The sequence below is a fragment of the Equus quagga genome, chromosome 16 (assembly GCF_021613505.1).
Source record: "Equus quagga isolate Etosha38 chromosome 16, UCLA_HA_Equagga_1.0, whole genome shotgun sequence".
NCBI classification, from domain to species: domain Eukaryota; kingdom Metazoa; phylum Chordata; class Mammalia; order Perissodactyla; family Equidae; genus Equus; species Equus quagga.
The window spans coordinates 26,515,850-26,534,962 of record NC_060282.1 but is presented as its reverse complement, the minus strand read 5'-3'; the positions used below and the strand labels follow the sequence as shown (position 1 = coordinate 26,534,962).

Genomic DNA, 19,113 nt, shown 5'->3' with positions numbered 1-19,113 from the left:
AACGATCAACAAGGTCAAATGTTGCAGATAAATCAAGTGAGTTAAGTATTAAAGTAGGAACTAAGATATCATCGGTCATTTTGGAAAAGGCAGTTCTAAAGAAATAGTAGGACAAACCAAGTTACAGCTATTTGAACAATGATCAGTCAGGGAGTAAAAACTGATGGTGTAGAAGAGAATTTAGAAAATTGTGGGTATGACACTCTTTAGTAGGTGAGAATGGATAGGATCTACCACACAAATGGAGGAACTAGCTTTAGATGAGTCAGCCTACAACAGAAATTTGTATGACTTAATTTATCAGTTTAAATTTAAATGTTTAGCATTATTTTAACCATGTAATAAATATAAAGAAATGTGCATAAATAATTTAAACAAAACAGAAAATAAACTATGTACTTGAAGCTGGGTACTGGAGAGCTACTGCACATATTCAATAAGAACATGCGCACCTTTTGACCTTGTTATGAATCTTGTCAATTTGTGGTTTTCTTGTTTAACTTGAGGGGTGACTGAATCTTGAGGATTTGTGAGCTTGTTTTGCAGGAGAAAGAGAATGCCTTCAGGGAGGCTGCCCTCACCAGATGGCTGGCCCCCTATAGCTGTTGCAGATTGCCCAGGGGCTTATCAGGAGTGACCCCTTTGTTTCTCTGAAGCTTCTCCTGCCCAGCCCCTGAGCTCTATAAAACCTCCCTGCTTTTTGCTCTGGTTATGGTGGACTTGGGGAACCCATGCTCCCACCTTGCTGTCTTGGCAAACTCAAATGGGGCCTTTCTCCATCTCTAAGCGTGGATGTCTCTGTTTGGCTTTCTGGACATTGGGCACACGAACTTGAGATTAAGAAGTTCAGTATCATACTTTCTTGCATTTTTAATTTGAATAAAACTAAACAAATTTTCCTGTTATATGATCTGAATGATGTTTTCATGAATATTCTGATTTTGACAACTGTATTCATTTCCTTGACTTTAGCCAACATTTTATTTTTTATGACATCTAATTCTCACTCCTATTTCAGTCTCTTTGTATAATTAAATTACACATTTCCAACTTCTGAGGGGACATGTTCTGTGGAAATCCTGCTTAACCAACCCTACACCTTACAAAATGAACTCAATTTTTTTCGGTTCCAGTATATTAGCATGCCTTCTTAACCTTTCTATTATTGTTTATGTCTTTTCTGTCATCTAATACGAAAAGTTACAATGTAGACTCCTTTATTACTGTCTGATAGTCAATCACTCATTCCTCTTAGTTCTAGTCTTTGATAACAAGTCTTTGCTCTTTTACTGCTATACGCGGGGCTTCCAAACTGATTAAACTCCTTGTAACCCCTGTCATGGATTAGGTCCCCACCTGATCTTTTAATCTTCATCTTCTTGTTCTGCTTCATTCTACAGTTACTACAATTTTTTCCTCTTTCCCAAACACAAAATTCCTTTCATCACAGTAATCAACGACCTCCATATTACTAAATCCAATTTCAGAACACATTTTATCAGCCTATCATCAGCATTTGACAAAATTGATCAGTTCCTTCTCCTTGATATATTTTCTTCTTTTAGCTTGCAAGAAAGCACACTCTCTTGGTTTTCCTATCTCATTAACTCTCTTTTTCAAACTCTTTCACTAGTTTCTTCTAGCTTTGCCAATGTTTTAGTGTTGGAGTGCCCCAGGACTCAGTACTTAGTCTTTTCCTCTCTCTCTTTTTTTTAAATTTAATACTCACTTCCAGTTAGAAACTTCCAGATTTAGATCTCTATCCCACACTTTGAATTCTAAACTAAGATGTGTATAACCAACTGCCTCCTTGAAATCTTCACCAGAATGTTTATTAGCCATCTAAAACTCAACATGTTCAGCATTAAGCTCCAGATCATCTCTCCAAAAATGCTTCATCTATAGTCTTTCCAATATTACTTAATGGATACTGTATCCCCCCAGTTCTTCAGGCCAAAAACCTTAGAGCCGTCCTTGTCTCCTCTTTTTCTTGAGTTTCACATCTCATCACTTAAGAAATTCTCTTAAATTTATCTTGAAAATATATCAATTTCCCATCACCTCCACTGCTATTTCCTCATCCTAACAATTATATCTTACCTAGATTACTGCAAATAATGTCTATTTTTCTACCTTTCCTTCCTAGAGTTTGTTCCCCACGTGGCAGCCGGAGTGATTTCTTATAGTCTGATCACTGTTGTGCTCAAAACCCTTTAATGACTTCGCATTTCACCTAGATTAAAAGACAAATTTAGGTCCTGAGCTGGACTCATTAATTCTCTTTCTCTTCTACTATTTTCCCCTGTAGCAATTCTTCTGTAGCCACAATGACTCCTAGCTGTTTCTTTAACACAATGAGGCCCTCTAGACTACGTATTTTGCTTAGATTTTATTCCTGCCTAGAATGCTCATTGCTGAGATACCTGCTTGGCTAACTCCCTTACTTTCTTCAAGACTTCGCTCAAATCTCAACTTCTCAATTAGGAAAGCTACGTTCCCATCACCCAACTACTGTTCTCCTGACCTCTCCTACCCTACTCCACCTTTTCTTTCTTATCACTCTTTAGACAAAGTGTAATATTACCTTATTCATATTAGTTATTGTTTATTGTCTTTTTCCGCTGATAGGATATAAGTTCTGCAGGAGCAAGCCTCTCTGCCACTTTGGTCACTGATGCATTTAGGACAATGCCAGCCATGTAGTAGATACCCAATAAGTAGTTGCTGAATGAACACTGAATGTATAAAATTCTAGTAAGAACCCAAACAGATTGTTTGAAAAAAACTTTAAAGAGTATCTAATTCAACTCTCCATTCAGGGATTTGTAAACAAGGCAGTATCTAGTTACTTCCAGCTCCTTCTCCCTGCCATAGCACCTAAGCAGATTATGCCAAATAATATTAGAGTTGAAAGAAGGATTGGATGTTGCAGATGAGGAACTGAGATCTAGGAAGGTGACATAACTTACCCAGTTTCATCTATCAACAAAAAGTCAAAGCTGAAACTAGAATTCAAGTTTCTTTATGCTATGTCATTTTTCATTGCACTGCCATGGAATCAGTTGACATTCACCATGTCTGATAAAGTTTTATCATCCAGTAATAATTGAGTGGATCCAGTGCATTCCCATTGGATCATGCAGTGGTGCTGCTGACTGTTGTTTAACAAATAAGAACTTAATAATTTAGCATATACAGCTTGCAAGAAAGGCAGTGGCTAACTGATAATATTCTCCGAGCAGCACAATTTTTGGGCTGGCTTCATCTATGTTGCCAAAGTCAAACGCAAGCTACAGTAAACCTGTCTCACTGCCTGAACTTCAGAAACAAAATTATTATGTGTAGTAGCCAGTGGCAAGTTCACAGTTCCTCAAGGAGGGACCTGAAGCCAAAGAAACCATTTCTAATTTTAATCAAAAGAATGTGAATGTTTCCCCTATTCACATTTCTCTTTTGAACTCTATTATGAATTGAAAATGTTATATGAGCAATGCATATTCATAAGAAAGAACTAATGTAATGCCACTTGAATTAAAATGTCTCATTTTCAGGACAGTATCTTTAAAATGATACAATAACATTAAAGGATCTAAAAGGATTAGAGGGCCAGGACTAGATTTAAAGTTTTATTTTAATTATTCACAGATAATTTTACGCATCAATTCTCTAACAATTAAAAGAAATGCTGTTTTATGATATTTAAGTGATATATACAATATTATTAATTTACTAACACTACATATCTTTAAATTGGCATTTATAGAAATATAATATAGTTTGGGCATTTGTATCATTTTCTTGAAAAGTGCCAAATGACCTCGTTGAAGTTATATAACCAAGATTTTGACAAGTCTACCTAAACATTTGCTGTAACACTAATTTAAAAAGACAGTAAAACAATGGATTTCTTAGTTGCTATTTTCTTCCTGAGGAAGAGGGAAATAAGTGGCCCAGTGTCATTTAAGGAGAAAATGGAATGAAGAGAAATTTGTGGATCTGATGCTATTATTGGACAAGCTACAATGTCCTAGAAACTCGGAAACACACAAATAGATGTTCTTATAGCTAAGAAACCAACAAATCATTTCTAAAAATGCTTAATCTGAAAAGGGAAAGTGACTAAATGAACATAAATGGGAATATTATGATCTCCAGAGTAAATGTGTTAGACTTGGTTTCTAGAGTTCAGTGGTAACAAAGGAACAGATGCTACAAAACATTTTCTAATTCCCTTCATTATATCTAGTAGTCAAACATGTTTCAAGTTTAAAAGCTTCTATTTTTAAAGAGATCACTCGCATACCAAAAGATATAATTATTAGAAAATTCATGGCATTATCATCCACTTTGGTATGACTCAAATACGTATGATTGTAGAAGTAGCAATTTCTAAAACATATCTTTCATTTCTCTATCATTTTAAACCATGTTTCTGCCGGGTTTCATTGCACCCGAGCATGAACTTATCATGGGAAGAGTTAAATTTATAAACCCTGATTATTGAAGGCCTGAATGTAGAAAAAAATACAAACAAAAACCAAAGTGAATATAGCTAAGTGTGTTATTTTTATCTTATCTTAAAAGGTATGTACTAAGATGATAGAAACACTTGTTACTTTCGCTGAAGCCCAGCCAATGATAAATAGATCTTTTTAAAAAAAATTTACCTAGTGTTCATTCGGCAGCAGTCCACAATGTTGTCTATTCTTTCTTCTTCACACTTTTCTTATCTGTGTGATACCTTATTCCCTTAGATTTCCTCCTGCCTCTCTGAATGTACTTGCTCACTCTTCTTTGCTGGATCATCCTCTTAAGCCTGGGTCTTATATGCTGTTGATGCTCAGACTCAGTCCTAGCACTCCTCTTGTCTTCTCATTCCTTTCTGTCTCAATCTAGCCAATATTATTGATGCCTATTCATTCAATTACCACCAATATCAACCACATACCAGTAATGCTTCTACTCAGAGCTCCTGAATCATATGTAGTTGTCTATTAGATGCCTTTAATAGCATGTCCCAAAGAGACTTCAGACTAAATATACTTAAAACAAATTCACTATTCATAGCATTCCTACTCCAAACTTGACCTTCCTTCAACATTTTCCAACTCAGTGAATCTCTCACTGCCTTGACCAATTTGTATAAGTCAGAAAATGATGTTTGGTTTGAACAACTCTTTCTTTATCACTCCTCAATCCACTACAAAGCCCTTTGCATTATACCTCCTAAATATCTCTCAACTCTTTCTACTTCTTTATCTTCATCAATACCATCCTAATCCAAGCTACCAAGATTTTTTCTTGGATTACAGCAATCACCTCTTAAATGATCTTTCTGCAGCTAATCGTGTCCCACTACAAGTCAATGTTTACACTTCACTAAGAATAATCATTTGAAAATTCAAACCCCTTCACATAATTGCGCTTGATAAAACACTCTAATAAATTCCCTTATCAAATCCTTTACAAGGCGTAAAAGACCCTCCCTAGTTTAGTGTTTACCTATTTCTTCACTTTACCAATCTCATCACTCTTCACTCAGTTACTGATTCATAATCTACGTTACACTTCAGTGATATCAGTGCATTCAAATTTTTAAATAGCTTAAAGAAACATTTTCTTTTAAAAATATTATACCCTAAAATTATGTTCTGACAACTCTGCAGTTTTCATGAGACCACGTTGAGTCTCTAAAGAAATAGACCATACTCACCCAGACCATAGTGTTTAATTTTTGCCTTCAGATAACAGGGTACATAAAATTTCTATCTACAAAAACAAAGGCAAATTACTTACAAAACTATTCAATTAATTTGAAAGGAACCACCAAGTATGGACTGGGATGATAAGAAATACAGTTAGATAAGAAACACAATCTGATTAAACCTAGACTACATTAGGAACAACTTTTATTCCCTTACACAAATTTTGATAAAGTCATAATACTTTTCATTGATTGAGTGATAAAGAAATACTGATGGAAAGCTTTCAAAATTTCAATCTATTTGATACATCAGTATCCCAAAGTGCAAAAATATTCCTCAGCTCTGACAGCTGCCCCTTAACAATTTTTCTTAACTGTAATTTCTTATAAAAAACCTAAACCTTTAAATAACCAAACCCACATACAGCTGTTCTTTGAGCCCCAGTCTGCCTCAGGCAATGACACCAATGCTGAGTTAGAAGCTATCTACTTACCATATTGTAGGTGGCTCAGAACCTTCTATTTCTAAATAATCATACTTTTCTTCCATCTGGAAATCTGTAAATATGAGTGAAATCGTGTCCCCAGGCTCTGCTACAATAGTCCAAGTGCAATCAGCATTGTTATGGTACTCATTAGGAAAACTAGGGCTTGATATGATGCCACTGGATCCTCTCATTGTTCCTCCACACGCATCTTCAGCTGTCAAAACAAGAATGAGATGTTCAGTTACCAGTCATAAAGAGAAATGCAATTAAAGCAACTCTGTTAACATTTTTGGATAAAAATAACAGTCCAAATGTTGTGATATCAAGTGTATATTATACTAATAAAGATTAAATAAAATCAGAAATCCATGAAAAAACTTTAAGCACATATATAAACATAAACTGTAACTTGACAATTTTATAACCATTGTTTGAAGTAGCACTGAAAGTAAGTAAAAGTCTACATTCCAATTAGATCTTAGGATAACAGAACCAAGATTTCTTTTCATTGATTGGTTGATGAGTGAGTAAAACAAAAGAAACATCATTAGTAAGGTCTCTGATGGGAAATCTTTAATCACTTTGTGCATGTTTATGGTAGGGCTGAGCTTTATTTTTATTTTGTAAATGTTTGTATATACAAACTGAAGAAACAATTTAAGAGAGAATATAATATAATTTTTGTCAATGGCATGTCTCAAAAGCTATTGAAAATGTTTGTGGAAATGCAATTTAAATAAAAATGAATCACTTATCCAGGAAACTTTAATTATAGAGAAATAATATAGTAACTAATATATCTTTGGTAATATACTCCCTATGACTCCGTCAAACAATGTAAATATATCTTTCTAGGTATTCATATGATACATGCATACAGAATATTATAAATAAATTTTCTACTAACTTTACGTTTGGATCTGTGGTTCTCATTTTCCAAACAGGGGTCACAGATTCTATACCAGTCTACTTTTATTTATTTATTTTTGCAAGGAAGATTCACCCTGAGCTAACATCCATTGCCAATCTTCTTGTTTTGCTTGAGGTAGACCAGCCTGAGCTAACATCTGTGCCAATCTTCCTCTATTTTGTATGTGGGATGCCTCCACAGCATGGCTGATGAGCAGAGCAGGTCTGCACCCAGGATCCAAACCTGTGAACCTAGGTCACCAAAGTGGAGTATGTGGAACTTCAATCACTTGGCCACAAGGCCAGCCCCACATGAGTCTACTTTTGGCTAATGGTGTATGCTAACAGAGAGGTTATTATATGACCACCTATATTTAATGTGAAAATATGAGATAAAACTCCTTATTTTATCAAGAAATTGAAGCTATAAAATTTGTCTTTTTATAACACTATTTAGGCCAGTCAAGTTAATAGGTTACTAGTTTACTTGCGCAATAAATTGTCTCAAGATTTATGCTGTTGTCTTGAGCCACTCAGGGAATTCCTTCAATTCAAGTCCAATGTTTGAGAAAAAGTCTGGCTCTATAATGACCAATTATTGTTTGAGGTAATGGCTAACACTCCGCATAACCTTAATAAACAGAGATGGGCAGTATCCTGTTTAACTCCACAATGGGCAGGGAATAGCAAAATGCTTTGGTATTGGGAACAACTTTATTACTATATTGTATGTATCAAATAACATTAGCTTCTTTCTGCCACACTCTTTACCTAGTTAACTCTATAATTCATAAATTGAAAGCATAAATATATTAGTATTAAAAGATATTTTATTTTCATCAAACACCTTTGTAAATATGGCAAATATTTATTTTCATTGCATGCCTCTCTTTGTTTTTTTGGTGATGAAGATTTGCCCTGAGCTAACATCTGTTGCCAACCTTCCTCTTTTTTTGTGTGAGGTAGCCCTAAACTAACATCTGTGCTAATCTTCCTCTATTTTGTATGCGGGTCACCACTACAGCATGGCTGACCAGTGATGTAGGTCTGTGCCCAGGATCCAAATCCATGAATCCCGGGTCACCGAAGTGGAGGTCACTGAACTTAACCACTGTGCTACAGGGCCAGCCCCCCTCTCTATTTTTTTAAGTTTGTTAAGTAATTAGAATGAACCAGTGGTCCTGTCTAGACTATGAGCCATATTACTACATTTTTGATTTGCCAGAACACACAGCGCTTTCCCTCAATACCTTAACTTTAACCACTGGTAAACATGTCCTGCTCCTCCACATCCCCAACCACAAATTACATCTACTCTTTGTCATCTGAGTAACAACACCAAGGTTGAGTACTGCTTGGGAAATAAAATCTTATGCCATCATATATTTGTAGGGTAACTGGTACAAAACCTATTCAAACCAGCTCTCTGAGCTATTTATTTCCCGGTCTCTAGATAAAATTTCAGGCAGACACATGACATTTCAGTTCATGGTCAGAATGAAGAAAAAACTTTATTTGTTTCAGAAATCTCATTTCATCAATTAATATGTCCACTCCTGCATGCTCACAAAAAAACTGACTTCATTTGGGTTAAGGTTCTTTGCTCCTCCTAGAGTGAGCTTGTGGCCCCTGGGGCAGAGGTGTGATAGAGAAGTGGGTTCTTCTTCTTTGTTTTCCCCCCTAGTATTTCTGTTCTTCCACTCCTACTCACTGAGCACTCTGTGATTCCTCCTGGAATTGGAAGGAGAAGGGATCAGGGGATGTGAATCCTCTTATTTGCCTGGCACTGATTTGGTACCAGTTTCCAAGGGCTTTGGCAGATGATTAAAGAAAGATGGTTCTTTTGTTCATGAGCCTTTTCATGGGATCCTCAGAGATGTCCCAATCAGGTCCCTTTTTGTGGATGTGTATGTCTCTCCGGATGGCTGCTTACATTTTTCCCCTATACCAAGTGTACAGGATGGTGTACTTCCACCTTATTTCCAACTATGTCTCCTTATCTTTCCAGGTGTGCCTTTCAGGCAGGACCTAAGACAATTTCAAGCCAGAACTTTCTCACAAAGATCTGCATTTGCTCAAATGAAAACATGCCCCATTTATTCATCCTCTCTGGAAATGCAGCCCTCTAGGTTTACAACAAACATTTAAATATTTCAGCCACAGTTTTAATAATAATACACTGTTCCCCCCAACCTCTAGGGCATACAAATCAATTTCTCTGCATGATCTCCTTGAAGTTCTTCAATCTAGGCTCACAAAAGAGAGTAATCACCTCAAATTCCTGACACATGAAATAGAGAGCAACTCTTAGAATAGCTCACTCCAGGAAAATTCTTATTTTACACCAAAATAACTTCAACCCAAAAGTATGAATGACTTGCACTTGAAAACAAGGACAGGAACTCAGATCTTCCAGAATTCAAACCAATGCTCTTGCCAATTCTTGTATCCAGTTCTTTGCTCAGCATTCCCATTTGATCTCTTTATTACTACAGAGACTATCATAGAATCAGTATCTGACAAAATTGTGAAATAGGTAAAGTTTGATTTTAGTACATGTTAGATATACAACATTTTGGCTAGGTGAACCTGCTTGAATGCTAGAATCTTTGTATTCTGATTTGGCCTGGATTTAATGAAATATTTATAAAAACCAATACATTTTCCGTAATCATAGACTCTTATAGTAGAATGTATTACCTAAATAAATTTTTTTTATTTTATGCCAGAGTTAGAACAAGTGAAAGGCACCATTAGAACAAACCATGAAACCCTTAAGTCTAGTGCTGTGCTCTTTCTTCTAAGTAACACTTCCTAGTCTTTGATCAAAGTCAGTTGGTACAAATATTGTCATTGATAAGATCTTCATTCCTTCAGCATCACTCTGTCTTGGCCACCCACCAGGCTTGCCTGTTTGATTAGCGTCATCTGCAACATCTTCTGTCCAACAATTCACAGAAAGGGCAGGGTTCAAAGAAGGTTGTTCAATAGAATAATTTTTCAACAGAATCAAGATACACATGAAATCATATTGGTAATTTGTATAAATTCTCTGTGAATTTTAAAATTTATTCATTTGGTTATCAGTTCAAAAATTATTCACTGAGATGTACTAAATAACAGGAGGAACGACGTTAGTCTCTCAGGCTACAATGATGACCAAAAGTTAGCATGATCTCATTCTATACAGTAGAGAGTAAGGCTCTAAACAAATGACAGAATAGACACATACAATTACATTTCTGTCAGGTACCATGAAGAAGGAGCATTTAGTACTGATATTGTATGTTTGGGACTTTGAACTAGTTAGGGAATTCAGGAACAAAGATGCTCTGATGAAGCAATGCTGTATTAGAAAACTGAAGGGCCAACAGTAAGCCTTAGTTAGATGAGAAGCATAAGCAAAAGTCTTCTGAGTGGGTATACTCTTTCACTAGAGGAAATGGGCACTCTTCAAACTGAAAGTGCTTTTGCCAAGATGCTGAGGGACTGTGAGGTACCAAATGAGGTCGGAATGGCAGCTAGGGACTATTCCTTGCTGCAACTTTCTGACAAGGCTACGGAATTTATTCAGAGCAATGGAAAATTATTGATGGGTTTTCAGCAAAGAGATGACAAGATTGAATTTGGGTTTAAAAAATTTCATTCTGGCTCCTCCGTGAAGATGAGAGAAGAAGAAGATAATAGAAGACACACACTAGGCAGCTGAATCAAGAGTTCAGGAAAACTTTTGCATGTCTTATTGCTTCCTACAGATAAACCATCTCTTTCTTATTCAGTATTTCAGCATATTTTTATCTCAATATCTTCAAAAGATTACTTTTGTCTTTGTAGGCATTTCAGAATAAATAGCATCATGGCAAGATAAATTAGAATACCTACCTTAGGCCAATTTTTAAGGACAATATTTCTTCATCTAAATGGTAAAGCAATGTGATTAAATATATTAGACATCTCTTGAGGTTAACTAGAAGTTATGATGGCTTCAAAATGTAGTTACTTAATATATAAGGAATATTGTAAATAATAAAAAGGTTGGTGGTTCCTCTACTCTTGTTCTAAGAAAAGTGTATAGGTTGTAAGATTTAAGGTGTAATTTTCTTCTATGCGGACATGTAGGCACATACACATAGGGTAGATGATGGCAAGTTGCACATTAAGAAGCTTGCAGAATTAGTCTGCTGTAAAACATGAAGAAAACAACCATTCAGCCAATGAAATCAATGAGGGCAATGTGGTCTTTTAAGAATAAGGATTTTTAGGGGCTGGCCTGGTGGCGCAATGGTTAAGTTCACACGTTCTGCTTCAGCAGCCCGGGGTTCGCTGGTTCGGATCCTGGGTATGGACATGGCACCGCTTGGCACGCCATGCTGTGGTAGGCATCCCACATATAAAGTAGAAGAAGATGGGCATGGATGTTAGCTCAGGGTCAGTCTTCCTCAGCAAAAAGAGAGGGATTGGCAGCAGTTAGCTCAGGGCTAATTTTCCTCAAAAAAAAAGAATAAGGATTTTTTAAAAAAATTAATCCTGGTGACATCAGCAACATGGCAGAGGGAGCTGTTTCCTTTGTCTCTCCCCCTTCAAACTACATACAACTAAATGGACATTCATTGATGAGTGGAGGATATCCACACAGCCCATCAGGACACCTGAGAAAACTGTGCTGCTATACATCTGAAGATGGATGGACTACCCATGGGTAGATAGTGGAGCTAGATGAGCATTCTCCAGGCCCAGGGAGCCCAGTACCTGTGTACGACTGCTCTCCTGACTGAAGTATTCATAGCACCACTGCAGCCCTGAGGGTGGGTGTACACCTCAGTGTGACTGTGGAAACAGGTGACAGGAGCCATGAGCTCCCATGTGATTGCTCTTTGGTCCAGTGGGAAAGCCCACAGTCCCAACACGGTCCCAGGGAGTGGCTCTGGCTTGGACCAAGTGGGAGGGCTCTGCCCGTTAAGCACAACAGCTGGTGTGATCTAGAAGCAGACCTAGGAGCAGATGCTAGCATATTTGCGGCCTGGTTGAACAAGCTCCTGGATGCTGCAAATGTCCACAGTACCACTGCAGCCCCAAAGAGGGGAGCACATCTGGACGGGACTGTGGGAGCAGGTGGCAGCAGCCAGGAGCCCACACATGATTGCTTTCCCATTTGGTGGAGATCCCAGAGGGACACTGCTATCCCAAGGAGTGGCCCAGGCTCAGACAGGCACATCTGACAGTGATCCTAGTGGGCTCAGATTACACAGCTCCCCAGTGGTAGCAGGTAGAAGCTGCATCCAAATACTATCTCTATGCGGAGGCACAAATCCATGCTGTCAAGCAGCATGAAAAATTATATTATACCTCCAGAGCAGAAGGAAAATGACAAGTACCCAGAAATCAATCCTGAAGGCACAGAAATTTATAATCTAAATGACAGAGAATTCAAAATAGCTGTCATAAAAAACTCAATGAGTTAAAAAGAAAATACAGATAGTTCAATGAAATTAGGAACAAATTTAATGAACAGAGAGAATTCTTCACAAAAGAGATTGAAACTATAAAGAAGAATCAATCACAAATGTTCGAGATGAAAAAAACAATGGATGAGAAAAAGAAAAATCTGGACTCCCTGAACAATAGAGCTGCTATAACAGAGAAACTAATCAGCAATCTTGAAGAAAGAAATATAGAAATGCTTCAGATGGAGGAGGAAAGAGAACTAAGGCTAAAAATAAATGAATAAATTCTCTGAGAAATATCTCACTCAATTAGGAAAAGCAACATAAGGATTATAGGTATTCCACAGGGAGACGAGAAGAAGAATGGAGCAGAAAGCTTGCTCAAAGAAATAATAGCTGAGAACTCCCCAAACCTGGGGAAGGAACAGGAAATATATGTGACAGAAGCCAACAGATATCCAAAGTATATGAATGTAAAAAGACCTTCTCCAAGGCATATAGTAGTAAAGCTGACAAAAGTCAATGATAAAGAAAATACATTACGGGCAGCAAGGCAGAAGAAAATAACTTACAAAGGAACCCCTATCAGGCTTTCAACATATTTCTCAGCAGAAACCTCACAGGCCAGGAGAGAGTGGAATGATATATTCAAAATTCTGAAAGACAAAAACTTTCAGCCAACAACACTCTTCTATCCAGTGAAAATATCCTTCAGATATGATGGAGAAGTAAACATTTTCCCAGATAAACAAAAGCTATGGGAGTTCAGCTCCACAAGACCCTCACTACAAGAAATCCTCAAGAAGACCCTCATACCTAAAAAGTTAATCCATTTGACTTGGTACTTATTCCAATAATCTGAGGGAAATATTATCAACTCCCTCTTAAGTTCTTAATGTAATCAAATCTATTGATTAAAAGCTATGTATGTTAAATTTAAAATGTTATTCAAATTAATTTTAATTATGTACAATATCATAAATCATCAAATAGCTCTTATTTCTATTATTTTAAATAGCTGAATTTCTGTAAACTTGGTAAACAATCTCCTTCAATCTCTTATCTATAAAGCAGGGAGAAAAGTCACAAAATAAAATAAAAATGAGACATATATAAGAGCAAACATTAAGAAAAAAGTTCAATATTTTTCCACAAATGTATTTTTCCTACAATTAAATTTTATTTACTTTTAACTTCTGTGACACTTATTTAGATACTGAAAATACCTGACCTTGTTTTGTCTTTGTGTATGAGAACACACATTTCATTTAAGATATTGTAAATTGAAACTGCTCTAAAACAGGACAGTTAAAAAAAGCTTTAAAAACCACCTCAAACTGTTCTCTGTAAAACATCTTTTCAGATACTGATTCCATACTGTGCTCTGCCCTGCTATAAGTTCCTTCTGAAATAGGTTAGAGATGGGGGACAAGGGTGATAAAAAATAAGCTTGTTTATCACAAAAGAGAAATGAACTGCAAACTGTGGAAGATGAGTATACGTGGTCTATTCCAGATGCTAAGCATTCAATCCAATCTCTGACTTTATCACGGGAAATTTTTCTGCAAATCTCCCTTGCTAAATCTCAACCTTCTATCAGCACTCAAGTGAATCTGACATCTATGTGGGGTTACTTGTTCCTTCCCAAGGCAGGCTGTTGTCTACCTCTTAGACAAAATATTTAAATATTATACTCATTAATTATCCATTATATTACACAGACAGAGAAGCAGTTCCATTTGTATAGCTTTCCTTGTTTACATTTAATAGTTGAGCCTTATGTATCTTTGTGTTTAAAGAGAAACTCTTTTCTAATAGAGAATAAAAATTGAGCAACTGGGTAGTTAAATTGCACATCTTCTAGATTCCTACTTTATTGCACATTTCTCAAGGAACAACAAATACTACTGTCCAACTTTTAAAGAAAATAGAAGTGAATTTTTGATGATTATTAAGTAAAATTAAAGTGTTCTCATCATTTTCATTTCTCAGTCCAGCTCCTTCAGCTCCTTTCATACTAAAACAAATAAAATTAAATTCATCTGAGAAACAGATTTATAACAAATAGAAGAAAAACATTCATCGTTTATCAAGATGAACATCTCATGCAAAGGGAAAGAAAGCCAAATATAATGTCATTTCAGTATTGAAGGCTTATTTCTGAATGCTCACACACACTTTTGAGCAAATATCCCTTGTAATTGAGATTTATCTTCCTAAGAGACATGTCTAGAAAATGAGAGGTTAAGTTAATGTACCAAGGAAAGTAATCAATAAATATGTGGATTTTTTTTCACATTCAGCTTAAATACTTCTCAGAATCTCCAACTAAGAAAAAAAAATACAAGCATTCATTCAGTGATTAGTTATTTAAAAATTTTGGGGGAAGGTCTTCAAATCAAGAAGGAGCTATGACAGAGCAACAGGAAGCAGATTCACATTCTCTTATTCAAGGAAAATTAAAAAGTGAGCAAAATATAGTTGTTTTCAAACACTGGACCAAGGTCATACAAGACTGTGATCTCAGAAAGCAGAGGAACAAAATGAGGAGAGCCCTATAATTGCCTGGCTTTCTGTCTGGAAGCATATTCAGGATCATAGACTAGGGAGAGGAATTATGAATAAAACATGATGTTCTGAGCTGAGTAGACAGTGTTCAGGGAGCAGGAGGAGCCTGTAAGTTGTAAGACACAATTCCAGAGTACAGGGAGTTCTGCAAAAAAAGAAATCACAAAATCTGCATAGTGGTCCCCTGGGTATTTGCTAAACACTAACAAATACATGCAAAGGGTGAAATTCCATGAAATGAGGCAGAGGCCAGGAATCTCTGATCTGAAAGGTTCCAAAGAGAGCACAGAGGGCTGGGTATTTTTCTACTTCCTCCAGCTAGGGTGAAGCGTACTCTTTAAATAACCAGAGTATTCAACAGAAACTTCAGAAGGGATACACCTAAGTAGAGGGGCTAGACTATCCCTAGGGCAAAGGTTACTCTCGAACTGCCCTAACATAACTTAAAAACAAACCTCAAAAGACACAAACTAAAACAAACGAAACTGTACTATATACCAGAAGAAAGCCCAACTTTCTTTAAAGGAAGTTAACTAAGTCCAGATACTCAATAACTTTAAATTCACAATGTTCAACATGCAGTAAAAAATGAGTACTCACATCAAGAAGCAGAAAAATATGACCCATTACCAAGAGAAATGTCAGTAAATAGAAACAGAACAAAAATGATAGAGATAATGAAATTAGCAGACAAGGACTTTGTAACAGATAATATGACTATGTTCTACTATTTAAAGGAAGAGTTGGCAAACTACAGCCCAGGATATATCTGGCCTGTGCCCTGTTTTAGTATCACCTGAGAGCTAAGAATGATTTTTATAATCAACTTAATATAGGCAGGTTATTACAAATGAACCTCATGGTAATCACAAAACAGAAACCTATAATAAAAACACAAAAAATTAAGAGAAAGGAACCCAAACATAATACTAAAAAGAGCCATCAAACCACAAGGGAAGAGAGCAAGAGAAGAAGGAAGGAACAAAGAAGAACCACTAAAACACCCAGGAAAAGAGTAACAAAATGGCAATAAGTACATTCTTATCAATAGCTACTTTAAATGTCAGTGGACTAAATGCTCCAACCAAAAGACATAGGGTGGCAGATTGGATAAAAAAACAAGACCCATATATATGCTGCATACAAGAGACACACTTCAGACCTAAAGATACTCACAAACTGAAAGTGAAGGGATGAAAAAAAAACTCCATGCAAATGGCAATGAAAAGAAAGCTGGAGTAGCAATACTTATATCAGACAAACTAGACATTAAAACAAAAACGATAAGCAGAAACAAAGAAGGGTACTACAAAATGTTAAAGGAAACAATCCAGCAAGAGGATAAAACACTTGTAAATATCTATGCACCCAATATAGGAGCATCTAAAGAAACTATTAACAGACATTAAAGGTGAAACAGTAACACAGTAATAGTAGGGACCTTTAACACACCACTTACACCAATGAGTAGATCATCCAACAGAAGATTAACAAGGAAACATTGGTATTAAATGGCACATTAGACCAGATGGACTTAGTGGATAGATACAAAACATTCCATCCAAAAACTGTAGAATACACATTCTTTTCAAATGCACATGTAATATTCTCCAGGATAGATCACATATTAGGCCACAAAACAAGTCTCAATAAATTTAAGAAGACTGCAATAATACGAAGTATCTTTTCTGCTCACAATGGTATAAAACTAGAAATCAACAATAGCAGGAAAATCACACTAGCTACAAATATGTTGAGATTAAACACACTGTCACTATACCATGATTGGGTCAATGGAGAAATCAAAAAATACCTGAAGACAAATGAAACTGAAAATCGACATAAAATTTAAGGGATAGAGCAAAAGCAGTTCTAAGGGGGAAGTTTAGAACAATACAGGCTAAGTGCACCAAACACGAAAAATCTCAAACAAATAACCTAACAGTGCAACTAAAGGAACAAGAAAAAGAAGAACAAACAAAGCCCAAAATCATTAGAAGGAAGGAAATCATAAAAATTAGAGAAAAAATACATGAAACAGAGACTAAAAAACAATAGAAAAAATCAATGAAAGGAAGAGATGGTTCTTTGAAAAGACAATCAAAATTTATAAACCTTCAGCTAGACTCATCAAGAAAAAAACAGAGAAGCCTGAAATAAAATCAGAAATGAAAGAGGAGAAATTATAAGGGACACTTCAGAAATACAAAAGATTATGAGACTACTATGAAAAGATATACGCCAACAAACGGGATTATCTACAAGTAATGGATAAATTCTTAGGAGCATACAACCTTCCACAACTGAATCTTGAAGAAATAGAGAATCTGAATAGATCAATCACCAGCAAGGAGATTAAAACAGTAATCAAAACCCTCCTCAAAAATAAAAGTTCAGTATCTGACAGCCTCCCTGGTGAATTCCATCAAGCATTCAAAGAAAACTATACCTATCCTTCTCAAACTCTTCCAAAAAATTGAAGAGGAAGGGAAGCTTCCCAACTCATTCTACAAAGCCAACATTACCCTGATACCAAAACCAGACAAGGACATCACAAATAAAGAAAATTACAGACCAATATCACTGATGAACATCGACACAAAAATCTCAACAAAATACCAGCAAATTGAATACAATAATACATTAAAAAGATCATACAACATGATCAAGTGGGATTTATTCCAGGGATGCACAGATGGTTCACCATCTGCAAATCAATCAACATGAAGCACCACATTAACAAAATGAACAATAAAAATCACATGATCATCTCAATAGATGCAGAGACAGCATTAGACAGGATAGAGCATCCATTTATGATAAAAACTCAATAAAATGGGTATAGAAGGAAAGCAGCTGAACATAATAAAGGAATTATATGATAAACCCACAGCTAATATCATACTTAATGGAGAAAAACTGAAAGCTATCCTTCTAAGAACAGGAACTAGACAAGGATGTCCACTTTCGCCATTCATACTTATTAACACAGCTTTGGATCTCCAAGCCAGAGCAATAAGGCAAGAAAAAGAAATAAAAGGGATTCAAATTGGAAAGGAAGAAGTGAAACTGTCACTATTTGCAGATGATGTAATTTTATATATAGAAAACCCTAAAGAATCTACCAAAAAACTTTGAGAAATAATAAATGAATGTGGTAAAGTTGCAGGAAACAAAATCAACATACAAAAATCAGCTGTATTTTTATACACTAACAATGAAGTTGCAGAAAGAGAAATTAAGAATACAATCCCATTTACAGTTGCAACAAAAAGAATAAAATATCTAGGAATAAACTTAATCAAAGAGGCAAAAGACCTGTACACTGAAAACTACAAAACATGGTTGAAAGAAATTGAAAAAGACACAAAGAAGCAAAAGATACTCCATGCTTTTATATTAGAATAATTAATATAGTTAAAATATCTGTTTCATAAAGCAATCTACAGATTCAATGTAATCCCTATCAAAATTCCAAAGATGTTTTCACAGAAATAGAACAAAGAATCCTAAAATTTATATGGAACAACAAAAGACCCTGAATAGCCAAAGGAAACCTGAGAAAAAAGAAGAAATCTAGAGGTATCACGCTCCCTGATTTCAAAATATACTACAAAGCTATAGTAATCAAAACAGCATGGTATTGGTACAAAAACAGACAGTGGGATCAATGCAAAAGGATTAAGAGCCCAGAAATAATCCCACACATCTATGGAAAGCTAATTTTCGACAACAGAGCCAAGAACATACAGTAGAGAAAGGAAGGTCTCTTCAATAAATGGTGGTGGGAAAACTGCATAGCCACATTCAAAAGAATAAAAGTAGGCCATTATTTTACACCATCCACAAAAATTAACTCAAAATAGATTAAAGAATTGAATTTAAGACCTAAGACCATGAAACTTCCAGAAGAAAACACAGGCAATACACTCTTCAACATCAGTCTTAGCAGCATATTTTCAAGTACCATGTCTGACTGGGCAAGAGAAACAGAAAAAAT

The 19,113-nt window shown here is 35.8% G+C and overlaps 1 protein-coding gene across 1 annotated transcript in view; it reads right to left on the bottom strand.

Moving 5' to 3' along the window:
* Positions 1-19,113, bottom strand: part of CSMD3 (CUB and Sushi multiple domains 3) — a 1,175,747-nt gene that overhangs the window by 816,721 nt on the left and 339,913 nt on the right. Inside the window, exon 5 of the mRNA XM_046642300.1 lies at positions 6,199-6,406. Coding sequence (XP_046498256.1) covers positions 6,199-6,406 — 208 coding nt within the window. The remainder of the gene's footprint in view (positions 1-6,198; positions 6,407-19,113) is intronic.